At 35.4% G+C, this 19,809-nt stretch overlaps 1 protein-coding gene across 1 annotated transcript in view; it reads right to left on the reverse strand.

Moving 5' to 3' along the window:
- Positions 1 to 9,916, reverse strand: part of LOC132562134 (WD repeat-containing protein 49-like) — an 86,858-nt gene extending 76,942 nt beyond the window's left edge. The window contains 7 exon segments of the mRNA XM_060226859.1: positions 1,432 to 1,592; positions 4,463 to 4,532; positions 4,994 to 5,148; positions 5,949 to 6,044; positions 7,876 to 7,948; positions 8,860 to 8,952; positions 9,813 to 9,916. Coding sequence (XP_060082842.1) covers positions 1,432 to 1,592; positions 4,463 to 4,532; positions 4,994 to 5,148; positions 5,949 to 6,044; positions 7,876 to 7,948; positions 8,860 to 8,952; positions 9,813 to 9,916 — 752 coding nt within the window.
- Positions 9,917 to 19,809: the final 9,893 nt, after the last annotated feature.

The following is a 19,809-nucleotide window of genomic DNA, read 5'->3' on the forward strand; positions in this document are numbered from 1 at the left end:
ACTAAATTGAACTGTGACTCATACACAGATAAACTTTAGCTACAACTAAACAAATTGAACTGTGACTCATACACAGATAAACTTTAGCTACAACTAGACAAATTGAACTGTGACTCATACACAGATAAACTTTAGCTACAACTAAACAAATTGAACTGTGACTCATACACAGATAAACTTTAGCTACAACTTTACTGTGACTCATACACTAAACAGCTACAACTAAACAAATTGAACTGACTAAACAAATTGAACTGTGACTCATACACAGATAAACTTTAGCTACAACAAGACAAATTGAACTGTGACTCATACACAGATAAACTTTAGCTACAACTAAACAAATTGAACTGTGACTCATACACAGATAAACTTTAGCTACAACTAAACAAATTGAACTGTGACTCATACACAGATAAACTTTAGCTACAACTAGACAAATTGAACTGTGACTCATACACTAACAGATAAACTTTAGCTACAACTAAACAAATTGAACTGTGACTCATACACAGATAAACTTTAGCTACAACTAGACAAATTGAACTGTGACTCATACACAGATAAACTTTAGCTACAACTAAACAAATTGAACTGTGACTCATACACAGATAAACTTTAGCTACAACTAAACAAATTGAACTGTGACTCATACACAGATAAACTTTAGCTACAACTAAACAAATTGAACTGTGACTCATACACAGATAAACTTTAGCTACAGCTAAACAAATTGAACTGTGACTCATACACAGATAAACTTTTAAACAAATTGAACTGTGACTCATACACAGATAAACTTTAGCTACAACTAGACAAATTGAACTGTGACTCATACACAGATAAACTTTAGCTACAACTAAACAAATTGAACTGTGACTCATACACAGATAAACTTTAGCTACAACTAAACAAATTGAACTGTGACTCATACACAGATAAACTTTAGCTACAACTAAATTGAACTGTGACTCATACACAGATAAACTTTAGCTACAGCTAAACAAATTGAACTGTGACTCATACACAGATAAACTTTAGCTACAACTAAACAATTTACACTGTGACTCATACACAGATAAACTTTAGCTACAACTAAACAAATTGAACTGTGACTCATACACAGATAAACTTTAGCTACAACTAAACAAATTGAACTGTGACTCATACACAGATAAACTTTAGCTACAACTAAAAAAATTGAACTGTGACTCATACACAGATAAACTTTAGCTACAACTAAACAAATTGAACTGTGACTCATACACAGATAAACTTTAGCTACAACTAAACAAATTGAACTGTGACTCATACACAGATAAACTTTAGCTACAACTAAACAAATTGAACTGTGACTCATACACAGATAAACTTCTCACCAGAAATCAAATGTTAAAACGGTTATCAGTATCCAATCAGTGACAGATGTACTTACAAATCTCTTTACTCGTAAAGGCCAGAGCCAATTTGTTGATATTCTGTAAAGCACAGAAATGTGTTATCCAAAGGTCACGACCTTTACAAGTGTCTGTTCCGGTCTTAAATGACCTTGACTGCTTTAGATCCTGAGGCCAGATAGATATTGTGCCCTCCTAAAAAGATTTATTCTTCATGAAAACTTCAAAATATTTCATAAAGTTTAGCAGACTTTCTACAAAAAATTACAAAAGCTCACGTGTGGTTATGTCTGCAATGATCAAATATGAAAAATTCCCTTGTTTATGAATTTTCCTTCAGTAATCCTTCATTTCCATCAAATGAACATTTCATAAATCTACACAGATCTTTGATAGTTGTATCTATACTTACTGACTGGTCTACACACAAATCTTTGATAGTCCTATCTATACTTACTGACTGGTCTACACACAAATATTTGATAGTCCTATCTATACTTACTGACTGGTCTACACACAGATCTTTGATAGTTGTATCTATACTTACTGACTGGTCTACACACAGATCTTTGATAGTTGTATCTATACTTACTGACTGGTCTACACACAAATCTTTGATAGTTGTATCTATACTTACTGACTGGTCTACACACAAATCTTTGATAGTTGTATCTATACTTACTGACTGGTCTACACACAGATCTTTGATAGTCCTATCTATACTTACTGACTGGTCTACACACAAATCTTTGACAGTCCTATCTATACTTACTGACTGGTCTACACACAGATCTTTGATAGTTGTATCTATACTTACTGACTGGTCTACACACAGATCTTTGATAGTTGTATCTATACTTACTGACTGGTCTACACAGATCTTTGATAGTTGTATCTATACTTACTGACTGGTCTACACACAGATCTTTGATAGTTGTATCTATACTTACTGACTGGTCTACACACAAATCTTTGATAGTTGTATCTATACTTACTGACTGGTCTACACACAAATCTTTGATAGTTGTATCTATACTTACTGACTGGTCTACACACAGATCTTTGATAGTTGTATCTATACTTACTGACTGGTCTACATACAAATCTTTGATAGTTGTATCTATACTTACTGACTGGTCTACACACAAATCTTTGATAGTTGTATCTATACTTACTGACTGGTCTACACACAGATCTTTGATAGTTGTATCTATACTTACTGACTGGTCTACACACAAATCTTTGATAGTTGTATCTATACTTACTGACTGGTCTACACACAGATCTTTGATAGTTGTATCTATACTTACTGACTGGTCTACACACAAATCTTTGATAGTTGTATCTATACTTACTGACTGGTCTACACACAAATATTTGATAGTCCTATCTATACTTACTGACTGGTCTACACACAGATCTTTGATAGTTGTATCTATACTTACTGACTGGTCTACACACAGATCTTTGATAGTTGTATCTATACTTACTGACTGGTCTACACACAGATCTTTGATAGTTGTATCTATACTTACTGACTGGTCTACACACAAATCTTTGACAGTTGTATCTATACTTACTGACTGGTCTACACACAGATCTTTGATAGTTGTATCTATACTTACTGACTGGTCTACACACAGATCTTTGACAGTCCTATCTATACTTACTGACTGGTCTACACACAGATCTTTGACAGTCCTATCTATACTTACTGACTGGTCTACACACAGATCTTTGATAGTTGTATCTATACTTACTGACTGGTCTACACACAGATCTTTGATAGTTGTATCTATACTTACTGACTGGTCTACACACAAATCTTTGATAGTTGTATCTATACTTACTGACTGGTCTACACACAGATCTTTGATAGTTGTATCTATACTTACTGACTGGTCTACACACAAATCTTTGATAGTTGTATCTATACTTACTGACTGGTCTACACACAGATCTTTGATAGTTGTATCTATACTTACTGACTGGTCTACACACAGATCTTTGACAGTCCTATCTATACTTACTGACTGGTCTACACACAGATCTTTGACAGTCCTATCTATACTTACTGACTGGTCTACACACAGATCTTTGATAGTTGTATCTATACTTACTGACTGGTCTACACACAGATCTTTGATAGTTGTATCTATACTTACTGACTGGTCTACACACAAATCTTTGACAGTTGTATCTATACTTACTGACTGGTCTACACACAGATCTTTGATAGTTGTATCTATACTTACTGACTGGTCTACACACAGATCTTTGACAGTCCTATCTATACTTACTGACTGGTCTACACACAGATCTTTGACAGTCCTATCTATACTTACTGACTGGTCTACACACAGATCTTTGATAGTTGTATCTATACTTACTGACTGGTCTACACACAGATCTTTGATAGTTGTATCTATACTTACTGACTGGTCTACACACAAATCTTTGATAGTTGTATCTATACTTACTGACTGGTCTACACACAGATCTTTGATAGTTGTATCTATACTTACTGACTGGTCTACACACAAATCTTTGATAGTTGTATCTATACTTACTGACTGGTCTACACACAGATCTTTGATAGTTGTATCTATACTTACTGACTGGTCTACACACAGATCTTTGACAGTCCTATCTATACTTACTGACTGGTCTACACACAGATCTTTGACAGTCCTATCTATACTTACTGACTGGTCTACACACAGATCTTTGATAGTTGTATCTATACTTACTGACTGGTCTACACACAGATCTTTGATAGTTGTATCTATACTTACTGACTGGTCTACACACAAATCTTTGATAGTTGTATCTATACTTACTGACTGGTCTACACACAGATCTTTGATAGTTGTATCTATACTTACTGACTGGTCTACACACAAATCTTTGATAGTTGTATCTATACTTACTGACTGGTCTACACACAGATCTTTGATAGTTGTATCTATACTTACTGACTGGTCTACACACAAATCTTTGATAGTTGTATCTATACTTACTGACTGGTCTACACACAAATCTTTGATAGTTGTATCTATACTTACCTTACTGACTGCTATATATTTGTTTGTGTTTTTCAGGAAGACCACCTTCTGTATGACGTCTTTGTGAGGACTGCAACACCACAAAATTGTTTGATATACAGTCACATCATTCTGTGTGTGTGGGTTGGGGAGGGGGGGGGGGGTTAGATTTGTCCAATGATCTGATATCTTAACATTCCAGCAATATTAATCAATGACAGACCCACTTAATATACATCTAATGTAGAATGACCACCATGATTGATAGTGTGGCACACTGTTGATCAAAAATGTGTTTGTTTCCTGTGTACAGTTTAAACAAGTACCACTAGCAGTATACCACACAAACTATTGGATGATTGATTAGCACCAATATTTCTGAACAGACCACATGAAAAATAAAACACACAAAAATTAAAACACACAAAAAAGAAAACAAATCAATTATTTGTTTGTATTGCTGTGTATGTATTATTTCTTTAAGTAGTAGCTGGTAATATCCAATAAACAAGCCACATGCAGTTTAAAGCGGGAAAGTGTATCTGCATTAACCTTGGTAAGGGCTTCAAATCTTTCCATTGGGGGACCTGTGTAGACTTCACACGATCATCTTTTTCGTAAAACTCCAGCAGCATATGTGAAGCAAACTTGTCCCAGTCGACACTCCCCTCCCGTGCGACGTCAATCTTGTCAAATAGTTCTCCATACTACAGATTTCAAAATACAGTAAAGTACAAAAGTTTTCCCAAGAAGATGTTAACATAATCAGGAAAATCAAAGAGATACAGATATCATATTTTATAAAGAGATTTCATGAAATTACAACAATTTTACAACAAATGATATACGTCCAGTAGAATCTCAACAGACAGGATTCATGTAGTTTTACTATATATCATGTCTAACAGATTTTCTACCTGGCAAACTTCTTCAGGTCAACATCACCATAAAGAATTTCACTTAAAATTGGTTGAAGATTTTGATTTTTGTTTAGGATGTAAAATTAATTCAAGAACGATTATTCTACATACATGTATACTAAAAGATAAACAAGAGGTACCACTTCATTACACAAATGACCAGTATAGTGTACTAGGTGGTAATAACTTCTAATGATTTTTTGACTGTGATGAAAAGTGATGAGATGGTGATTATACTGTATAGCAAACAGGTCAGATTTGTGATCTTCCAGTCATACATTAGATGGTAGTAATGTGCTCTCCTGAAAGATGATGCAGGTATGCTTTGTTTAAAATCTGGTCAAAGACGCACAAGAAAATTAATGATGGACCCCCTCATCCTTGTTTAGAACATAACTATTACAATCTAGATGGCTTCCTTCACCTGCCCCTTTTTTCTTCCCCTTTCCAATTCTTGTTTGTTACAGAGGATAAAACTATCAAACTGGTGATCTAATAACTTTCATGTGTCATAATACCAGAAAGTACGAATCCTGATGGGAAGTGAAACATTCACGCTCTGCAGTGTTTATAATGAAATTGTATACCTCTTCTCGGGTTCCTTTCTCCAGCAGAATAGACAATGCCTCACAGAACTGGTCCCGGTACAGAGCAAGTTTGTTGTCATACCCATCGCCTTCAGTCTGAAAATAAACAAGGTCAGTAACAGGATCCTATGTTAAAATTGTGAACATTCTTCATAGGAAGCATATCATATTTATAAGAGTTTGTAATCAGAAAATGGCAATTCAAGGGAGATGCTTTAGATTTGGAAAATGTGTTAGGTATAATATCCAAAACCAAAACTCTTATATATCATCAAAATCTTGATTTTCTTTTTATGCCTGTAAGGATCGAGCTGCCTATAAAATCATACAGATATTTTAATTTTTTTTTCCTTACTGGAGAACAGTTGGATGAAAAAATTAGTTAAATAAGGTCAAAGCTTAAAGCAGAAAAATCCATTTAGATGTTATAATGATCACTGTAACAAGACACAATAACAACTTCTTAACTTCTTTATATGAACATGACAATTCAATATTATTATAAAAATGTTCAATATTTTCAGTGATAATTCACATGTGTTGTATATTGATCTTATTTCACCCTTTCATTGATAACCTTCTCTGAAATGCCTATCAATGTAATCAATTCTATGTATTCATTGTCATTCTATTACAAATACATATATATATACCTATATATATATGTTTGATTTTGATTGATATTTGATATCAATATCGGCCGAAGGGATTATCGAGACACCTAAATTTATACTACAGCTTTCGATATTAGATTTATAACTTTGTGCTTGTCTTATGTTCTATGTATGTGATGTAATTTATGTAATATTTGTGTCTTCATAAAGGAGCAGGTTGCCCCATAATTTGACATTTCGCTTGTCCATACTGGTGCTATTACTTCATATATATATATATATATATATATACTGGTGCTATTACTTTATATATATATATATATATATGAAGTAATAACACCAGTATGGACAATATATATATATATACTCTGTCCCTTGGCAGATTGCCTCGAAAATTTGACAATTTATTTGTGTGTACGATCGTTATTATTTCATTGATCGTATATATTATATTAACAAACATTTGTCTGTTAAAATCCAGTACTAATATTAAACCATACCATTGATGTTACTTCAAAGATTTTATATATTTACATATATACAAATATATTCAAATGAAACCCTAATTTTCTGTGTAATGCCCACAGGTTATAAGATTTAGAAACATATAATGTCTTCTGTGAGCAGGCTACCTGACAAACTGTTTCCCAAAGAACATCAAATGCATATTGTGCTAAGTTTGAGGTTAAATATATATATATATATATACTGGTGCTATTACTTCATATATATATATATATATATATAGACCAAAAAACAGAACATGGAGCTAATTGTTTACTGATTGGGCAAAATCGACTTACAAATGGTAGGATATTGATAAATAAGGCAAGTATGAGAGCTTTCACAGAGCAACAATAGGAGATTCTCCTTACACACAGGAAATCATGGTTAACTGATTCACACATGAGTTTATATTTCATTTAGAATTTTTGATCTACAGGCAAGTGAATGAAACACTATCTATAATTCTCACATTAATGGAAACTCACATAAGATTCTGTCTATCATATAAGCTCAGATTACAAAATTCATTAATTTTGTCAGGCTCGTATTTCATGGCTCTCTGGAATTAAAATCCAAATCTGATTTCCTGGTATCTGAGCCATCAAAGAAAATAGGAAACTTGGGAAATGAGACAAAAGATATGGATGTCTGCTAGATCTCAGGTTCACAAATAAAAACTACAACATGAAAAGATTTTCAGAATTAGGATGACTTCAACAGTTAAAAAACAAGCATACACAGTTAGGAACAGGGCCTATCTTATTGGATCCAAATATATAGAGACAGGAAAACCACTGGAATCATACCATAAAAGCTCGCTGTAACTTGTTGAGGTCCTTCATAGTTAACCTGTTCTCCAATTTGTCTGTCAGTGGTTTTCTGATAAAAAAGAAATCAAAACATTGTAAAATATGAAATACAGTCTGTATGTATGTAGTATTAAAAGCAGGTAGTAATACACAACAACACAACTTCCAGTGTTCTTCAAAAGTAAGCCTCTGTAGTTGTCACCAAATTTTTTTTTTCAAAGCAGTTTTAAAAGGTGTCTCGCAAAAATAAGGTTTAATGTCTGGATCTGTGTTTCAACATTTAGAAAAAAAATACTCCCCCGAGGGTACATCTCAAATACTGTCATATTTTACAATGTATTTCAATGTTTTAGTAATAGATTTTTTTTAACAAACAAAAAACAAGTACAAGTTTTGACCGTCACCAAAAAAATAATTTTGTAATGTTTACAAGCAACACACATAGAATCAATTCAGTTTTTACAAACTTTACAATATAACGACAAATATGATCAAACTTTGAAAAAGTGGAGATATTCAGCTTGAAAGTCAGTTCACGTTTAACTGGATTTATTGGTTGTTTGACATAAGTTCAATTGTGTTAGTGTTAAAAACATCTTTTTCAACCTCATGTACTGTAATTATCATCTCAGCTTAAATAATATGTTTCCATTCAGAAATTTCCTCTTTGTTTTAGTACCAAAAAAATACACTGGAGATTTCCAACCTTACTAAGATAAAGTCACTCTTTACTTTGTAGTGAAAATAGAGGAATCTCTTTCCAGATAAGGGAGGGATATATATTAACATTATACAGACTGCATACTTTAAATGTCAATCAAATTACACACAAATTGGTTAATGTCCCGAAACCATTCATCACCTTACCCTATAACCACCCCTTACACCACTGTTACAAACCTGTACCTAAAAGTAAAACACACATTCAATCACATCTGTACAGTGTACATCTGCATCACCCAAGTTATCATTTTGTCTCACCCCTTTGAAGATGTAGTTGTCATAATGCTTTCCAGTGGTTGACGTTTTGGTCTAAAGGCTCCAACATAAGAGGTGGAGCCCTTGCTGGAAATTCTGCAGTTTCAATCCCAATAATCATTGATATTTGATAATTATAAACACCCTCATAGGTTAAATATGGCTAAAATTATTGTTTGTAATCAGACACTTGTATGCTCTCTCTTCCTTAAATTGTTATTCTATACGCTCACTATAATCTTCATGAAAGGTTAAAAGGTAGTCTGGCTTACAATTAACATCTAGTCATGAAATGTTGTTGAAAATGAAATTGCTTCCTGCACTCCTCAAAAGGGTTTAAGATTTACAGTTTTATACTTATGCTCAGCCGATCAAGCTTAAGAGAAGATTGAGGCTTCCTGTAGCATTTACCGGAGTTATCACAACGGAAATTAAAAACAGGTAATCAGGTGACAGAAACTGACTACCACAGTACTACATAACTGCAAGTTCTATAACTATATAATTATTCAGAATCAATTTGGATATTAAATCAATTATTCAATCCTACGTCCAAATTGCTACTTTAATGAATCCATTAACATACATCTTTTCCATTGTATTTTTATCTTATATAATTTTGGTTGACATTTTCTATCAAGTCATGCCCAATTTTCTCCGGTTCTTACGATAGATATTTGAGATTTATAGTCTATCAGACATGGACACTACTGACCTTTGTCCTAAAGTGTGTAGTGTCAAAAGGAAACTCTTATCTTAGGTTACATTATCAATATGGCTAGGGGGGATTTCGTTTCAGCAATTTGACTAGAATATTTCAGGCCTGGTGTATGTTTAGGCCAGATGCTATGGATTCCATCATTCATTGATTCATTAGAAAACATACATAGTTATCATTATTATACATAGTTTGGGACAAGTCCAGCACATGTACAGCAACATTTGTCAAAGCCTACCTCTCCTGCTTATCAGGCGACTTTGACTTGAATTGGTCTGGAGATTTGACGTCATATTTTCCCGTCCCTGACGTCACAGTTGGTGTAGTGGCCACTGTCGACATTGTGGTTAAAGGTTAAGCTTAAAAAATCATCAGATTTTCCAGATATCCTGCAGTGAAAATAACAACAAAATCGAAACTCAAACCAACAGGTGCCCGTTTTCCCTTAAATCGGCACAAGGACTTGGTTTTATAACGTAGAAAACACAAAGAATTTAGAATCTGCTCAGGTAATACGGAACACCAAGCGGTAGTCACTTGGCAATCTACATATTGATGCTATACGTGCATGTATCTCTCAAATGAAAACATATCTCCAGGAACAGGAAATCAGCCATTTGTAAATTGTGAGTTGCCAGGCAAAGCGTTTATATAAATTACAGAATGATCCTTTTAAGTGAAACGAGCTTTATTCGGGATCACGACATCAATTTCATTCATACACGATATATAGGCCACAACAGAACTTAATCCCAAAAATAAAACGAATTTAAAGTTATCCTTGAAAAAAAAAACGAGTTTATCCATGAAATATATACGATTTTTTATATCATCAGGGGAGGTAACCCCTACAAACATTAAAGCATTCCGCAATACCAGCAAAAGTTCCTCATTTAAAAATTATGTGTATTATTTCTTTCTTTTTAAGTTAATGTTGAATAATATTTCATACCAAAAATGTACTATGTATTCGGGATGAGCCATTTTCAATAGAATTTTTTTTTATGAATGATTATCTTGAAATGAATTTCACATGGAAATGTTCAGGGACTAAGCCATTTTTCGTGTTGATGCAAAATTTCATTGAATTGATATATGAACGCTTCTGATCAAAACATTGTTATCTCTAGTAAGTAATGCAGATACAACATACACAAATGAAAATAAAACAAAGAACTTGTAGATATATACAAAACGCATGTAGGAATTTCGTTCAATTTGGATTGAAAAGATTCAAATCAGCACACAATTTGTCCTTAACGTGATTTATCATGTTCATAAAACTTAATAAACAGTTAAATAAGAATAAATAGAAACGTTGTATAAACTAATCTACAGTGTATGTTCGTATTCTCTGCATTCACAGCATCAAGTTTACGATGATTCTAAATTAAATAAAAATTCTGATTGTAAAACCGACCGTAGACTTATATGTATTCGTAAGCCGAGATAAAAGATTCTACAAACCGCTGAACTGATCAATCTGGCAGGATCACTGCTGACCGGCCAGAATTTCGACACTTACGTAGTAAAGGTACATCAGCATTGTCTGTGATAGTTTTGTGCTTCACTATTTACACTGCGTTTTCTCGGTTCCATGTACATATATCATTTCTTGCTGAACGGAAGTATATCTGTATCATATCGTTATGTGCCTAAAGTGGTGAAATTAATCTTAAACTCTTGGAATGAGATGAACATGCAAGTAATGTGTTAATGTGTTATTGAAATGTGATTTATGTATAACTGTATATCGCTTAACAAATTACTATGTGAACATGTGTATGTGTGAGATCGTCCGTGTATATCTGTTTGTATGTGTGAGATTGTCCATGTATATCTGTTTGTATGTGTGAGATTGTCCATGTATATCTGTTTGTATGTGTGAGATTGTCCGTGTATATCTGTTTGTATGTGTGAGATTGTCCGTGTATATCTGTTTGTATGTGTGAGATTGTCCATGTATATCTGTTTGTATGTGTGAGATTGTCCGTGTATATCTGTTTGTATGTGTGAGATTGTCCGTGTATATCTGTTTGTATGTGTGAGATTGTCCGTGTATATCTGTTTGTATGTGTGAGATTGTCCATGTATATCTGTTTGTATGTGTGAGATTGTCCGTGTATATCTGTTTGTATGTGTGAGATTGTCCGTGTATATCTGTTTGTATGTGTGAGATTGTCCGTGTATATCTGTTTGTATGTGTGAGATTGTCCGTGTATATCTGTTTGTATGTGTGATATTGTCCATGTATATCTGTTTGTATGTGTGAGATTGTCCGTGTATATCTGTATCTGTGAGATTGTCCGTGTATATCTGTTTGTATGGGGGAGATTGTCCGTGTATATCTGTTTGTATGTGTGAGATTGTCCGTGTATATCTGTATGTGTGAGATTGTCCGTGTATATCTGTTTGTATGTGTGAGATTGTCCGTGTATATCTGTTTGTAGGCCTATGTGTGAGATTGCCCGTGTATATCTGTTTGTATGTGTGAGATTGTCCGTGTATATCTGTTTGTAATTTGTGAGATTGTCCGTGTATATCTGTTTGTATGGGGGATATTGTCCGTGTATATCTGTTTGTATGTGTGAGATTGTCCGTGTATATCTGTTTGTATGTGTGAGATTGTCCGTGTATATCTGTTTGTATGGGGGAGATTGTCCGTGTATATCTGTTTGTATGTGTGAGATTGTCCGTGTATATCTGTTTGTATGTGTGAGATTGTCCGTGTATATCTGTTTGTATGTGTGAGATTGTCCGTGTATATCTGTTTGTATGTGTATATCTGTTTGTATGTGTGAGATTGTCCGTGTATATCTGTTTGTATGTGTGAGATTGTCCGTGTATATCTGTTTGTGTGAGATTGTCCGTGTATATCTGTTTGTATGTGTGAGATTGTCCGTGTATATCTGTTTGTATGTGTGAGATTGTCCGTGTATATCTGTTTGTATGTGTGAGATTGTCCGTGTATATCTGTTTGTATGTGTGAGATTGTCCGTGTATATCTGTATGTGTGAGATTGTCCGTGTATATCTGTTTGTATGTGTGAGATTGTCCGTGTATATCTGTTTGTATGTGTGAGATTGTCCGTGTATATCTGTTTGTATGGGGGAGATTGTCCGTGTATATCTGTTTGTATGTGTGAGATTGTCCGTGTATATCTGTGTTTGAGATTGTCCGTGTATATCTGTTTGTATGTGTGTGATTGTCCGTGTATATCTGTTTGTATGTGTGAGATTGTCCCTCTAAATTTGTGTATATATGTGAGATTGTCCGTGTATATCTGTGTTTGAGATTGTCCGTGTATATCTGTGTGTATGTGTGTGTGTGTGATTGTCCGTGTATGTGTGTGTGTGTGTGTGTGTGTGTGTGTGTTTTTGTGTGTGTGTGTGTGTGTGTGTGTGTGTTTGTGTGTGTGTGTGTGTGTGTGTGTGTGTGTGTGTGTGTGTGTGTGTGTGTGTGTGTGTGTGTGTGTGTGTGTGATTGTCCGTGTATATGTGTGTGTGTGTGTGTGTGATTGTGTGTTGTGTGTGTGTGTGTGTGTGTGTGTGTGTTTTTGTGTGTGTGATTGTCCGTGTATATCTGTGTGTATGTGTGTGTGTGTGTGATTGTCCGTGTATATCTGTGTGTATGTGTGTGTGTGTGATTGTCCGTGTATATCTGTGTGTATGTGTGTGTGTGTGTGATTGTCCGTGTATATCTGTGTTTGAGATTGTCCGTGTATATCTGTGTGTATGTGTGTGTGTGTGATTGTCCGTGTATATCTGTGTGTATGTGTGTGTGTGATTGTCCGTGTATATCTGTGTGTATGTGTGTGTGTGTGTGATTGTCCGTGTATATCTGTGTGTGTGTGTGTGTGTGTGTGTGTGTGTGTGTGTGTGTGTGTGTGTAACACCCTAACACACACTCAAACAGACAAAGTCGTCTTATTTCTCTACAGAGCTTCACTGGAAAAGCAATGGAATGCCATGTATATTTAGAAATCGCCTTGAATTTTCTTTCTTTTTTTTTTCTGTCCGTTTCAAAATATAACAGGCATTATAAGGAACCAAGTGAAACATACAAATGGAATGTTAAAAAACTCCATCTAGATGCTGTCGAAAAGGTAAGTTGCAAGAATTTACGTTAATAAAAATATTTTAGGTTTCATTACTCACTTTTCGTATAAATTTCCAGAACTAATTTTAAATTATATGATCTCTATAGCGGAAACCCTTCACACCTTATCCTGAATGGGATTATCTAAAAGTAAACCTGAACTGATGTTTGTGGTATAGTGGGAATGAAGAAATCCGGTGGAGACAAGCCTAAACTGATGTTTGTGGTATAGTGGGAATGAAGAAATCCGGTGGAGACAAGCCTAAACTGATGTTTGTGGTATAGTGGGAATGAAGAAATCCGGTGGAGACTAGCCTAAACTGATGTTTGTGGTATAGTGGGAATGAAGAAATCCGGTGGAGACAAGCCTAAACTGATGTTTGTGGCATAGTGGGAATGAAGAAATCCGGTGGAGACTAGCCTAAACTGATGTTTGTGGTATAGTGGGAATGAAGAAATCCGATGGAGACAAGCCTAAACTGATGTTTGTGGCATAGTGGGAATGAAGAAATCCGGTGGAGACAAGCCTAAACTGATGTTTGTGGTATAGTGGGAATGAAGAAATCCGGTGGAGACAAGCCTAAACTGATGTTTGTGGTATAGTGGGAATGAAGAAATCCGGTGGAGACAAGCCTAAACTGATGTTTGTGGCATAGTGGGAATGAAGAAATCCGGTGGAGACAAGCCTAAACTGATGTTTGTGGTATAGTGGGAATGAAGAAATCCGGTGGAGACAAGCCTAAACTGATGTTTGTGGCATAGTGGGAATGAAGAAATCCGGTGGAGACAAGCCTAAACTGATGTTTGTGGTATAGTGGGAATGAAGAAATCCGGTGGAGACAAGCCTAAACTGATGTTTGTGGTATAGTGGGAATGAAGAAATCCGGTGGAGACAAGCCTAAACTGATGTTTGTGGTATAGTGGGAATGAAGAAATCCGGTGGAGACAAGCCTAAACTGATGTTTGTGGCATAGTGGCAATTGAAGAAATCCGGTGGAGACTAGCCTAAACTGATGTTTGTGGTATAGTGGGAATGAAGAAATCCGGTGGAGACTAGCCTAAACTGATGTTTGTGGTATAGTGGGAATGAAGAAATCCGATGGAGACAAGCCTAAACTGATGTTTGTGGTATAGTGGGAATGAAGAAATCCGGTGGAGACAAGCCTAAACTGATGTTTGTGGTATAGTGGGAATGAAGAAATCCGGTGGAGACTAGCCTAAACTGATGTTTGTGGTATAGTGGGAATGACGAAATCCGGTGGAGAGAAGCCAAAACTGATGTTTGTGGTATAGTGGGAATGAAGAAATCCGATGGAGACAAGCCTAAACTGATGTTTGTGGCATAGTGGGAATGAAGAAATCCGGTGGAGACAAGCCTAAACTGATGTTTGTGGCATAGTGGGAATGAAGAAATCCGGTGGAGACTAGCCTAAACTGATGTTTGTGGTATAGTGGGAATGAAGAAATCCGGTGGAGACAAGCCTAAACTGATGTTTGTGGTATAGTGGGAATGAAGAAATCCGGTGGAGACAAGCCTAAACTGATGTTTGTGGTATAGTGGGAATGAAGAAATCCGGTGGAGACAAGCCTAAACTGATGTTTGTGGTATAGTGGGAATGAAGAAATCCGGTGGAGACAAGCCTAAACTGATGTTTGTGGCATAGTGGCAATTAAGAAATCCGGTGGAGACTAGCCTAAACTGATGTTTGTGGTATAGTGGGAATGAAGAAATCCGGTGGAGACAAGCCTAAACTGATGTTTGTGGTATAGTGGGAATGAAGAAATCCGGTGGAGACTAGCCTAAACTGATGTTTGTGGCATAGTGGGAATGAAGAAATCCGGTGGAGACAAGCCTAAACTGATGTTTGTGGTATAGTGGGAATGAAGAAATCCGGTGGAGAAAAGCCAAAACTGATGTTTGTGGTATAGTGGGAATGAAGAAATCCGGTGGAGACAAGCCTAAACTGATGTTTGTGGTATAGTGGGAATGAAGAAATCCGGTGGAGACAAGCCTAAACTGATGTTTGTGGCATAGTGGCAATGAAGAAATCCGGTGGAGACAAGCCTAAACTGATGTTTGTGGTATAGTGGGAATGAAGAAATCCGATGGAGACAAGCCTAAACTGATGTTTGTGGTATAGTGGCAATGACGAAATCCGGTGGAGACAAGCCTAAACTGATGTTTGTGGTATAGTGGGAATGAAGAAATCCGGTGGAGACAAGCCTAAACTGATGTTTGTGGTATAGTGGCAATGAAGAAATCCGGTGGAGACAAGCCTAAACTGATGTTTGTGGTATAGTGGGAATGAAGAAATCCGGTGGAGACAAGCCTAAACTGATGTTTGTGGTATAGTGGGAATGAAGAAATCCGGTGGAGACAAGCCTAAACTGATGTTTGTGGTATAGTGGGAATGAAGAAATCCGGTGGAGACAAGCCTAAACTGATGTTTGTGGTATAGTGGGAATGAAGAAATCCGGTGGAGACAAGCCTAAACTGATGTTTGTGGTATAGTGGGAATGACGAAATCCGGTGGAGACAAGCCAAAACTGATGTTTGTGGTATAGTGGGAATGAAGAAATCCGGTGGAGACAAGCCTAAACTGATGTTTGTGGTATAGTGGGAATGAAGAAATCCGGTGGAGACAAGCCTAAACTGATGTTTGTGGTATAGTGGGAATGACGAAATCCGGTGGAGACAAGCCTAAACTGATGTTTGTGGTATAGTGGGAATGAAGAAATCCGGTGGAGACAAGCCTAAACTGATGTTTGTGGCATAGTGGCAATTAAGAAATCCGGTGGAGACTAGCCTAAACTGATGTTTGTGGTATAGTGGGAATGAAGAAATCCGATGGAGACAAGCCTAAACTGATGTTTGTGGTATAGTGGGAATGAAGAAATCCGGTGGAGACAAGCCTAAACTGATGTTTGTGGTATAGTGGGAATGAAGAAATCCGGTGGAGACAAGCCTAAACTGATGTTTGTGGTATAGTGGGAATGAAGAAATCCGGTGGAGACAAGCCTAAACTGATGTTTGTGGTATAGTGGGAATGACGAAATCCGGTGGAGAGAAGCCAAAACTGATGTTTGTGGTATAGTGGGAATGAAGAAATCCGGTGGAGACAAGCCTAAACTGATGTTTGTGGCATAGTGGCAATGAAGAAATCCGGTGGAGACTAGCCTAAACTGATGTTTGTGGTATAGTGGGAATGAAGAAATCCGGTGGAGACAAGCCTAAACTGATGTTTGTGGCATAGTGGGAATGAAGAAATCCGGTGGAGACAAGCCTAAACTGATGTTTGTGGTATAGTGGGAATGACGAAATCCGGTGGAGACAAGCCTAAACTGATGTTTGTGGTATAGTGGGAATAAAGAAATCCGGTGGAGACTAGCCTAAACTGATGTTTGTGGTATAGTGGGAATGACGAAATCCGATGGAGACAAGCCTAAACTGATGTTTGTGGCATAGTGGGAATGAAGAAATCCGATGGAGACTAGCCTAAACTGATGTTTGTGGCATAGTGGGAATGACGAAATCCGATGGAGACAAGCCTAAACTGATGTTTGTGGCATAGTGGCAATGAAGAAATCCGATGGAGACTAGCCTAAACTGATGTTTGTGGTATAGTGGGAATGAAGAAATCCGGTGGAGACAAGCCTAAACTGATGTTTGTGGTATAGTGGAAATGAAGAAATCCGATGGAGACAAGCCTAAACTGATGTTTGTGGTATAGTGGGAATGAAGAAATCTGGTTCTTGTTGAAAGTATTTTTGTTGTCTACATAAATATATATATAAAATATACATGTAAACTACATACAATACCCATCCTTTACCATAACAAAGTTCAGATGTAGAGATGTTCTTGCTCGGGCAAAAGCGGGCGTCATGCGATTGGAGACTAGCTTCTCTCCTGCCTGGCCTGAAAAATAGATTATTCATAACGTCTCTTCGTAATATAAGAAACATGTTATAAATGTGAAACCTAATTGATGTACATAAAACTCAACTTAATAGAAAAATGTGACATTTGAAGCTTTACATTTGTAAGTAAACAGGATAAAACAATTATTTGAATTAGGATTATTTCAATAATCAAGATATGTTTTCATTGGGCTGTGTTACAATTAATTAATGAAAATGTATAGATATACTTAGTTACGACATGCCATCGTCTGTTATTCTAAGTCATGACGTCACGCACACTATAAGGCTATGAGTACAATGACTGATGAGATGATGGAATAAAATCAGAAAGTTTCTGATCATTAAGTCATTGAAATATAAATGTTTCACCCGAATAAAAGTATGGATCTGTGTAAATATGTCTTATGTACATGCTGCCACAAGATGGGGGAGAATTTTTATCCCGTGTAATACAACGTGGAAACTATTTGTGACTTAAGAGTAATTTACTTCTGTGAACATTTGAAGCTTTACATTGTAAGTAAACAGGATAAAAAGCAATCATTTGAGTTAGGTATATTTCAATAATAAAGAAATGTTTTCATTGGGCTGTGTTACAAGAACTTAATGAAAAATGTATGAATATACTTAGTTACGACGTACCAACGTCTGTTATACTAAGCCATGACGTCACGCTCACTATAAGGCTATCTCAACGACTGATGAGATCATGAAATGAAATCTGAAAGTTCCTGAAAATTAGGTTATTGATATATAAATGTTTCATCCGAATATAAGTATGTAACAGTGTTATAAGTAAATATGTCTTATGTACAGGCTGACATAAAATGGTAGAATGTAAACATTTAAATCCCCGTGTAATATCACGTGGGTGAAACTCTCCATATAATGTGTAAATTTTAATTATTTGTGAACATGCTTAAAAACGTAATTTATTTGGAACCTTCTAAGCATGATCATGTATAAAACAACATAATTTTCAACATTTTAAGATAATGCTTCGTAAATATACAATTAGATAATTCAGTAAAAAATCTTATTTAAGAGCATTTGTGTTAAATCTTAAATATGAACTATTGTCATTACCCGATTAAGGAATGGTTACTTGTCAATAATGGACGTCAATGCATACATATACTTTCCGGTGTGTTTGTAATATAAGTTTCTATTTTAAATTCATTATTTGAAATTAATGACAGTATTAAACTTTCTATTTCAAATTCATTATTTGAAATTAATGACAGTATTAAACTTTCTATTTTAAATTCATTCTTTAAAATTAATGACAGTATTAAACTTTCTATTTTAAATTCATTATTTGAAATTAATGACAGTATTATCTATAAGAAATGGTAATGTATTATGGATGTGAAAAACGTGTAAACTGAATAATACTTCAAAAAGTATAATTCAAAGAAAACACTGTACATGTACGTACTACTTGTAAATATCATTGGACAAAATGCATTATACATGTAACAATAGTTGTCAAAAAGGCAATATGGTAATGATTGAAAATGCATATTCTTTATGTATTTAAAATGTAAAAGTAGAGATTACAGAATTTCTCAACTGTTAAGGTAAAATTAGAGATATGTTCAAAAATAATTAGACATCAATAAATGATGAAATACGTTACCATGAACCAAAACATAAAAAAATAAACAGTACAGTTTGAAGAATTCAAAATGTCCATTTCAGGTGTCCGATATCCAATGGAAATGTCATAACATGGTAATTCCATAAAACAGTTAACCAGTATACTGTGTGATTACAATTATAACAAAGGATGAAAGATAATGGAAGGCCCGAATCTGATGTACTGCCATCTTTTCTGTTGATTCCTCGCACATTATAAGGCTGGAGATAGATGATGACAAATAATGTTCCCAGATTTCCTTGTAAATAAATATGTTGATGTTTCAGATGAAAAAAGGATTAAACGTAGATTATTCCTTATAATATAACTACTTCATGCCTAATTTCCATACATCAGCGTGTTGTTAATGTGATACATAGCATATGGTAAAGTATTAATAAATGATAATGTTCCGTGTTGCAATGTAAAGGTGGATATCTGCGTCGATGAAAAGTATGATGAATAATAAAGACACAGTCTGATTCATAATCACTCTTTAAAGGGTACTTCGTCAGACAAATCACATGACATGATGGTCATAAGTTGGTGTTTTTGCTGTGGGTCGTTGATCGTA

This window comes from Ylistrum balloti, unplaced genomic scaffold (assembly GCF_031769215.1).
Source record: "Ylistrum balloti isolate Yb309-2 unplaced genomic scaffold, AGI_CSIRO_Ybal_v1 Utg371352, whole genome shotgun sequence".
In the NCBI taxonomy this organism is placed as follows: Eukaryota; Metazoa; Mollusca; class Bivalvia; order Pectinida; family Pectinidae; genus Ylistrum; species Ylistrum balloti.